This window comes from Grammomys surdaster, unplaced genomic scaffold (genome assembly GCF_004785775.1).
Source record: "Grammomys surdaster isolate TR1022 unplaced genomic scaffold, NIH_TR_1.0 210, whole genome shotgun sequence".
Taxonomy (NCBI): domain Eukaryota; kingdom Metazoa; phylum Chordata; class Mammalia; order Rodentia; family Muridae; genus Grammomys; species Grammomys surdaster.
Window position 1 is genome coordinate 1,409,587 of NW_021604655.1, and position 9,556 is coordinate 1,419,142.

At 50.4% G+C, this 9,556-nt stretch overlaps 1 protein-coding gene across 1 annotated transcript in view; it reads left to right on the plus strand.

Moving 5' to 3' along the window:
* Positions 1–1,299: 1,299 nt before the first annotated feature.
* The window catches only part of Tgfb3 (transforming growth factor beta 3), a 22,790-nt gene continuing 14,533 nt past the window's right edge, over positions 1,300–9,556 (plus strand). The window contains exon 1 of the mRNA XM_028771855.1: positions 1,300–2,768. Coding sequence (XP_028627688.1) covers positions 2,417–2,768 — 352 coding nt within the window. The 5' untranslated portion in view covers positions 1,300–2,416. The remainder of the gene's footprint in view (positions 2,769–9,556) is intronic.

Here is a 9,556-nt window from a genome sequence, read left to right on the forward strand (position 1 = left end):
CCCATGGTGTAAAGTGTTAGCCCAAGAGCCTCAGCCTCTAGAACCATCCATTTTAAATTTCAACATGACTCCCCCCAAAAGGGCCACTCTCCTCCTCCTTCCCTGCTCCATCCCCCCATAAACTTACACGTGTCCTTCCTGTTTTGCCATTCTCCCCATCCTGAAATGCAAATCCTGTAAAATCTTGTTCATTGTCTCAAATTCCAGAAGCAAACATGGCGTAATAGCAACGGATGGACTGGGTTGAGAGGGTGGTATTGACACCTCAGAGCTGTGTGACCAAAAAGTCTCTTTTAAGGCTTCTCCACACCTAGGTTTCCTCAGAGTCGCACAAGTTAAAATCATGTCTTTCCAGATTAGACAGCCTGTGATTGACATCTCCATTACCCACATGCAGTGTGGCCTTGAGAGGAAAAAAAACCAACTATTCTCAGTTTCTTCAATTGTAAAATAATATATTAACATCTCTTCAACTGAGACTTAGGAGGCAGGCCTCTCAGAAAGGATCCAGGAGACTTGGGAAGAGGGCATTTATAGGAAGAGGGTGAGCAGCTCGGCCTGGGTCTGGCCTACCTTAAGCTGCTCAAGGAGGGGAAAGACCTACAAATCCTCCTGGGAAATGGGCTGAGGCCAGGTGCTCAGTCAGACTGGAGGGGAGCGGCGCTCGCTCATGCTCACGCGTGGGGGCTGGGACCATAATCTCGGGATCTGGTGGTGCTTGCTGTCCCCGGCCTCCGAGCCTCCGTCACTGGCGGTCCTGCCTCGCCAGAGGGCACCCTCGGCCTTCCGGAAAACGCCATCGTTTATCCCAGCAGCAGCCGCCGGGCTCGGGATGGTCAATGAAGAACCGCTGCCAGGATCGCGGCCGAGCCCTGTTCCACCCTGGGGCCTGGAGAGAGTGGCCTGGCCGCCGGGCCCTGCACCCCTAGAGAACTTAGCGTGTGTCCCCGGTCGGTCCCGGGGGCGATCGGGGACGCGGGGGAGGCGAGAGAGCGGGGCGGGGAGCGTGGACTGACAGCTGGCCCCGGCTCAGAGGGGCCGGGGTAGTAGGAGGGAGGGGGCTCGGGAGTAACTTTCCAGAAAAACAGCCAACGTGTAGCAGGAATGACTCCAAGAGGAGGGGAAAAAAAAAGTTCAGTTACCACGTCGAACCAGAGGACTCACAAAGTATTTTTCAAATGGGCTCGGCTTTTCCTGTGCCTGTTTAAAACATTAAAACCGTGCAGCGAGAGAGGCTGTGTGCGCTGGTCCCTCCCTCCCTCCCCCACCGCAGGCCGATACGTCATGGGAGGGAGGTATAAAATTTCAGCAGAGAGAAATAGAGAAAGCAGTGTGTGTGCATGTGTGTGTGAGAGAGAGAGGGAGGAGAGCGAGAGAGAAGGGGAGAGAGAAAGGGAGGGAAGAAGAGGGCCGAGTGTAGGGGGCTGAGCCACAGAGAGGCGAGACACACACGGGAAGAGCCTTGCGGAGGAAGGATAATGCTTTCCGGAGTCAGCTGCGGTGAATTGGCCTCTATTTTCTTTTCTTTTTGATTTTTTTTTAATTCCTAAAGAGAAGCGAGGGACAGAAGCCATGGCCGAGAGAGAAGACAAGCTGAGATGCTGGTGACCGTGGGTCCAAGTGGATTATCCGAGCTGTCTCCAAGAGGCCTGACCTCCCCGCTTGCCAGTTGTACATAATCCCTCATCCCAGCCAATGAAGAGGAGAGGCAGCGCGAACAGAGTCATTTAGAAAGCCCCCGAGGAAGTGTAAACAAAAGAAAAGCATGAATGGAGTGTTCCAGAGACAAGTGTGTCCTGCACTGCCCCCACCTTTAGCTGGGCCTACCGCTGCCCAGCCCTGCCTCTCCCCACATACCCACTGGTGATTTTTTTTTTTAAGAAACATTTTTTCCCCTTCCCTTTTTCCATTTCGCTTTTTCTTATTCTCCCTTCTGGGCAAGGCAACGAACTTGACTTTTGGGACCCAGCCATGACTCTTCTTCTGCACTTTCTTTAAAATACTCACTTTCTCCCCATCGCCTCAGCGTTTGGCGATATCAGATATCCGCTCTATTTATTTTTACCTAAGGAAAACCTCCAGCTCTCTTCCCACTCCCAGCTGCCTTGCCTCCCCTCCCAACCCTCGGCTTGCCCTCCACCTGGCCTGCTGGGGAGTCAGAGCCCAGCAGAACCTGTTTAGACATATGGACAAGATTCCCAGCGCTACACGGCACACAGTCCGCTACTTCGTCCTGGGGTTGCCAGCGCTTCCTGGGAGTCCTGCAGCTCACACAGCGCAGTGAGTTCATGCACCCTCTTGCCAAGCCTCAGTCTTTGGGATCTGGGGAGGACGCCTGGTTTTCCTCCCCCTTTCTACTGGGGTCTCCTCCTTGCCAGGCCTCCCCAGTCCCCTGGCCTCGTTCCTGGGCTCACACATGAAGATGCACTTGCAAAGGGCTCTGGTGGTCCTGGCCCTGCTGAACTTGGCCACGGTCAGCCTCTCGCTGTCCACTTGCACCACCTTGGACTTCGGCCACATCAAGAAGAAGAGGGTAGAAGCCATTAGGGGACAGATCTTGAGCAAGCTCAGGCTCACCAGCCCCCCTGAGCCGTCGGTGATGACCCACGTCCCCTATCAGGTCCTGGCACTTTACAACAGCACCCGGGAGTTGCTGGAAGAGCTGCACGGGGAGAGGGAGGAAGGCTGCACTCAGGAAACCTCGGAGTCCGAGTACTATGCCAAAGAGATCCATAAATTCGACATGATCCAGGGGCTGGCGGAGCACAGTAAGTCCAAATGCTTGCTGGGTATCTGTTCTGGAGGGGGTGAACTGGAAAAGGGAGTTCCACAGAGGGGGGCCTGGTGGCCCTTACACTGCAGAGTGCCCCAGGGTTCACTACAGAGGTCAGGCACTGCAGCTGCAGCTGGGTAGGTGGGTGGGAAAGGAGACAGAGACGGTCTAGTGAGAGCCAAGGGGTTCCAGAGGCCAGGAGCCCTGAAGCCAAGTGGTGTTCGGAACTCCTTGGTGTATAGTATGGTGCCACCTAAGGAAACATGTTCTCACAGATCTATGTGTGATAACACATGACACTCACTGTGAGCACGAGTTCTGTAAAGGAGTGGGCTGGCTGGCTCCCAAATCCTCCCGGTCTTCTGAGTCTGGACATCTCCGTATTCTCCCTGCTTTTCCTGGCTCCTTGTGCCACATCTCTCGGTTAGTTTCCTGGCTCTCGGGCAACACAGTGTACCTGCCTCAAATTTGTGTTTGTCAAGCTTTTGGAAGCCCAACTGAGGCCTTTCAGTCTAACACACACACACACACACACACACACACACACACACACACACATACACACCCCACGTGAGCTGGGAGGGGAGGGTAATACATACGTGGACTTTTGGGCAGTGTGGACTCTTGCTTTAGACAGTAGACAGACTCATATGCAACATATGAGTCTGTCATATGAGACAGACTCATAAGTAGGGCCTCTCAGGCTAATGGACACAGGAGGCCAAGATCGAGGTTCTGGATAGCCCAAGGCATCTGCCCACCATGGATGTGTGGGAGGGAGGGATGGCTGCAGGGGTGATGGGGATGTGTGTCTGGGAGTGTTTCTTCCCAGGAGGCTGCTGTCTGCTGAGGAGCTGTGAAGCTTCTGAGTGAGATGCCTGTGTGTGTTTGTACACGTGTGGAAGTCATGTGTGTTTACTGAATGGGGATTTAAAAAACCTCAATACAAGAGAGAGAAATTTGGCAGATGTTGAGAAACTGACAGCCCAGGAAGGAGGAACGTAAGCTGCTCTGGGCCTGAATCCGGGGAGCTGCACCGTTTGCTTTTCCTGCCAGCAGGTGTCCTCCGTGCCCCGGTGACTTCAGCCCAGGCCCACCTCCCAGGTGGGCAGTACCCAAGATGGGGTGGGAGGGTTGGACAGAGCCAGGAGGCTGGCATAGTCAGAGTGGCATGGGGCAAACAGCAGGAGGCTAAAGAAACCTGGCTGCAGAGAAGGAACAGGAGTGAGTGCCAATGGGTGGAGTGGCTCTCAAGGAAGAAGCAAAGGCCAGGAGGGAGCTAGTCTACACCAGGCAGAAAGAAACTTGTAGTTTCTGAAGGTAGGGGTGCGGTGTTCTCAGGGCAGTTTCTGGTGACTGGCAGGAGCGTCCTGTCTTAGGCTCCCGCTACTCGTGTAGTGTCCAGGCTAGAAACTAGGCAGACCTAGAGGTCCCTGCCTAGGGTCTGCTTACTGGTGTCAGTTCAGAGACTGCCGTGGTGACCACAGTTTATAGAGTCATCTAGGACTAGATGGGATGAACCCTTGACTCCTTGGTCACCTATCAAAGCAAGTCATAATAGCCACAGATATCAGAGAAGGTTACAAGTCTGAGGAAAACAGAGAATAAGAGGGTGGCCCTGGAACCCTCCTCATAGCCTGGGGTCAGGAGGACAGTCCTAGGAAGGACAGACTCTGAGCACTAGGGCTCTCCCTGTCTAGAGCCCTGAGCTGCGAATGAGATATCAATGTGGGCATATGGCCACACAGGTAGGTATGAATGAAGATTTTGTGCAGAAATCCAGGGTACAAAGGGTATAGCCTCAGATAAAGTCAGGACTTGCCCCCCTCCCAGATGTTGTGCAGTTCCCAGGCTGTAGCATCAAGGGAAGTTTGAGATAAGGGGTAAGACATAGGGGCGATGGGGTAACGGTCCAGCTTGTGCCGACTTGGCACAGAAAGCTCATTTTCTCAATGCTGAGGAGGAGCCAGGGTTCAGTGGGGCATAGGCAATGCTACAGAGGCTCACAGTACTGTCAGGAAGCAGGCCCAGGCACTCTCCAGTTGGCACAGGTGATATGGTGGTTGAACAGACACCAACCCGAGCCTGCCCTGCAGCTGGTCAGGAGTGCGGCTCGCCCTGGCTGCACAAGGCACACTAAGTATAGAGAGGACTGTGGTAGCTGCTGAGCAGAGGACAAAGCCCGTCCTGAACTTCTCTTTGTTTTTGTTTGTTTGTTTGTTTTCCGAGGTAGGGTTCTCTGTGTAGCCCTGGCTGTCCTAGAACTCATTCTGTAGACAAGGCTGGCCACGAACAGAGATCGGCCTGCCTTTGCCTCTCCCATGCTAGGATCAAAGGAGTGCAACACACATTGAAGGCCGCCTTTAATCTTCAGGTTCTAGTAGAACCTTGGCCTGTGACACAGATGAATCTTAGGTTAACCTCAGCAGGAGAGGACAGCAGGTACTGTGTCTGTGTAGGTACCTAGCTGCTTGGGAATAAACTGGATTTCTTTCAGCTTGACTGTTGGGGGTGGGGCAGGAGAGCCATGTGCCGTTCATATTCACCGAACCCAGCTTCAGGGAATAGGCTTCCCTTCTCTCTTACACAGCCTCAAGCAGGAGCGAGGTCAGCCATGTGGGGTTTCTTCCCAGAGCCTCCATTTCCTTGTGTGAGGTCATCTCTCAGCTCCCTTTCACTTTGAATGGATTTGTCAGGCCTGGAGACGATTTGCCTGGGTGTCTGCTAGGGGACGGAGGCAAGACTCGGTAATCTCATAATTCTCTAAGATGTTGCCATGGGAAGTGAGTAGGTGCTTTCTCTGACTTGGAGAAGGATACTGTGTTTTCACTCCTGTCATCACCCACACAACCACTGGCAGAAGCATCATGTTCATCCCCTGGCTTGGATGTATTTGTGTCTTGTCATGGGACTCTTGCTTTATCAGTCAAGGGAAGCACTAAAGCAAGCACAGGACTCCCCAGCAGGAAGAGTACCATGGTGGCTGGAGAGATGGCATATCACTTAAGAGCACTCACTGGTTGCTCTTCCTAAAGGATCTGGGTTCAATTCCCAGCACCCACATGGTGGCTCACAACCATCTGTATTTCTAGCTCCTGGGGATCTAACACCCTCACACAGACATAAATGCAAGCAAAAGACCACTGCACATAAAATAAAAATAAATAACTATTACAAAAAAGATTTTCTACCTTGAAAGAACTCATATGCCATGGCTATCAATGTTACACAAACAGGAAGGTTCTGGCTACCCAAGGGGAGCCCAGAGAGAGCACCTGGGTTCCATCTCCCGCTTACAGAATAGGGACAATATGGAGACACCCTGGGCAACTTGTGTTTTCAATAAGCTTAAAGATGGAGTGCCCCAGGGGCAAAAAGTTGCCTAGGAGGGGTTGTAAGCACAAATGCTTTCAGAGAGTAGGTTGGGGGTGCAGATGGATCTGGAAGCCATGGGTCAGCCATCATGGCAAAGTAGTTCAGGTTATGGAGAAAGGAGGTATATGTACCAGGCTTGGGGTGGGAGGAGCTGGATCCTCAGGGGCCTGCTTAAGAGGAAGCTACCATGAAGCTCTTACTGAATTTCATATTCAGGAATGTAGGTCCAGCTTGGCTATATCTTATCATGTCCCAGGATAGCAGAGAATGTGGAAATTTCTGTGAAACCTACCAACTTGCAACACAGACTTAGAATGTTTATAAGTTTCTAATACAAAACTTTTAAAACATTGGCTAAACAACACATCTAACTCATTTCAAGGTTAATCCATGTAAAGTCTGAGACCATCCAGGCAATACTCTCTCAAGCTCCTGGTGCGTTTGAAGTCGTGGTACCTTTCTCAGAAAATGATAAACTTTGCTTCTCTATTCTGGCTGCACACCGGAAATATCTGGAAAACTTGGGAAAACCGTTGTGAACCCACCCGGTGCAGCCGGTTGCTGAGCAGTGGGGTCACAGTTCACCACTTTAAACGCTCTCCAGGTGGCCCCATGGCTCACATCATCCTGCCATTGGCTCTCACAGAAATGAGGTGTTCAAGCCGGGACACACCTGTCTGGAACATTTAAAGAACTAGTTAACTACATATACAGTTTCCTGGGCTCTCCAGGAATACTGTGCATGCATTTTGTGGAAGAATAGCTGCTATTCTTACTTCCTAAAGCAAAATAGGTGAAGGAGCGTCCATCACTATGCAGTGTTCCGAGCAATGGGAACAGTTGGAAACAATGTTTTATAAGGGGGACTCCTGCACCCCGCTCTTGATGGTCCAGAGCACAGTGGGGCCTGGTCATTGACTCTAAGGCAATGCTGGACTCCAGGGCACTTTAAGGAATCCCATCATATTTGTTGCTGAAATTATTAATATCTTTCTTCTGGGTAATCACACAGGTACACAGTGACTTCCAGGGTCTCAGGTTCAATAAATGGGGTGTGGCCAAGTCTTACCTGAGTTCAAATCCCACTTCTGTCCCCTATTACTTGTGTAGCTATGGGAAAACCACTTAGCTTTTCTGATGGTCCATTTCCCCATGGGGAGAATGATAAATTTTATATATTCTCATTAATTTCAAGTATTGTGAGAGAAGCTACATATGATGTAAGGTGATATATATTTTGCTTATGTATTTTACACGTTTCATTCCACTAACTGTTTTTAAGCTATCTTTGCTTGTCTGTTTTGAGGAAGGGTCTTACGAGCTCAGCTTGGCTCTGAACTAAGTTTCTTACTATATTTATCTATGTGTCAGGGAACCCATGTTTGCTTGCACATGAGTTGAGGCCAGATGGAAACTTTCAGAAGTCTGTCTGTTATCTCCTTCTCCATTGTGAGTCCTAGAGATCAAACTCAGGTCAACAGACTTGGCAGCAAGCACCTTTACTCATAAAGCCATCTTGCCAGCCCATGCATGGTCTCAGATATTTTTAATTATTTTGTTTTTTACATGGTACATGGGTGTTTTGCCTATATGTATGGCTGCAGCATGTGTGTGCCTGGTGCCTTACAGTCGCCAGAAGGAGGTGTCAGATCTGAAACTGGATTTACAGATGGTTGTAAGCCACCATGTGGGCTCTGGGAATTGAACCAAGGTCATCTGGAAGAGCAGCCAGCGCTCTTACCACTGAGCCATCTCTCCAGTTTTGGCTGATCTCAGAATCTTATTCCCTTATCCTCCACGTTCCAAGTGCTTTGTATTTCTTCTGAAATCACCTTAAAATTTTCACTGGGGGTGGGAATCTGTCTTGGAGTATGGTATATGACAAAGCGGAAGTTAGCAAGAACAGTCACCGGAGTGTCCTGAGACTCGGTTCGTGTGCCACTGTTACTGTTTCCTTGGTTGCTTCCCCCCTTCTTCCTCCCCATTCTGCCCCCTTCCTTAGTTACCAATTCCTACTTTCTTCTGCCTTTTATAGCAGGACGCATATGGCCCTGACTCCCCTTCATCCTCTCCTAACAGACCGTTATTGCAGAGGTCAGACTGATGGGATCTTCTCCCAGGCCAGTTCTCAGAGAGGGTCACTGGTCCACATCCGGAGTTACAAACCTGTCAACGTACACATGAAGTTGCTGGTGACATAGCTCTGTTATAAGATGGCTGCTTTGTGGAGAGATGTTCTTAGCAGTTAAGAATGTATGCTGTTCTTGCAGAGGACCCTAGTTCAGTTCCCAGCACTCACATCAGGGAGCTACAACCACCTCTTAACTCTAGCTCCAGGGCATCCGATACCCTCTTATGGTCTCCTTGGGCACTGCACTTGTGTATGCAAACCCATACGCAGGCACATAAGTACATATAATTAAAACTTGAAATAAAACATTTTTTTAACTGTGTGCTTTGTATGTGAGGGACTCTGAGTTCTTGTCTATACATATGCATACTAGAGTTGCCAACACTGAGTCCTCTCTCCAGTCCTATTTGGACTGGCTTAGAGACTAATTGGCAGTATTTGTTCCTTCAAGGCCAATTAGTAACCAGGGTTTCATTAGCTCGTATTCACACATTTGTTTCCTACACCTGTTCCATTAATTTTCCTTTAACCACCAACATCAGGCCCACCAGATGGCAATTTCCAGAGACACCCACTCATCCTTTCCTGAAGACCAGGATTGTGCTTGCTTGTCTTTGGCTTCTTATCTGTCCATGACTCCTGACCCACCCCTGAGGGTTCTTATGTGCTCATTCCAGCCACGTCCATTGTGTGTGGAATCTGGGCCCGGGAGCTTGAATGTCAAGTCCTGGCTGTTGTGACCCTTAGTGTAGAAAGGATTTCTATGGAGTTAATGCTCGCAGACCTTGCCATTGTAAAGGACTTGGGAGCAGAGGGAAGACAGACCCTTCTGCTTGGAACAGCGTCTGCTGCCCTCTGGCTGATGGGTGGGGCTGAAGAGAATAGTGGGATGATGTAAGCAGCTGCCCAGGGTAGAGATCCTGCTGGTTTTACGTCAACTTGACACAAACTAGCGTCATCAGAGAAGAGGGAGTCTCAGTTGGGAAGATGCCTCCACAAGATCCAACTATAGGGCATTTTCTTAGCTGGTGATTAATAGGGGAAAGGGGCTCTGCTCATTGTGAGGGGTGACATCCCTGGGCTGGTTGTCCTCAGTTCTATAGGAAAGCAGGCTGGCTGGGCATGGTGGCACACGTCTTTAATCCTAGCATTCAAGAGGCAGAGGCAGGCAGATTGCTGAGATCTCTGTGAGTTCAAGGCCATTCTGGTGGAGAGAGAAAGAGAAAGAGGGAGAGAGAGAGAGAGAGAGAGAGAGAGAGAGAGAGAGAGAGAGAGAG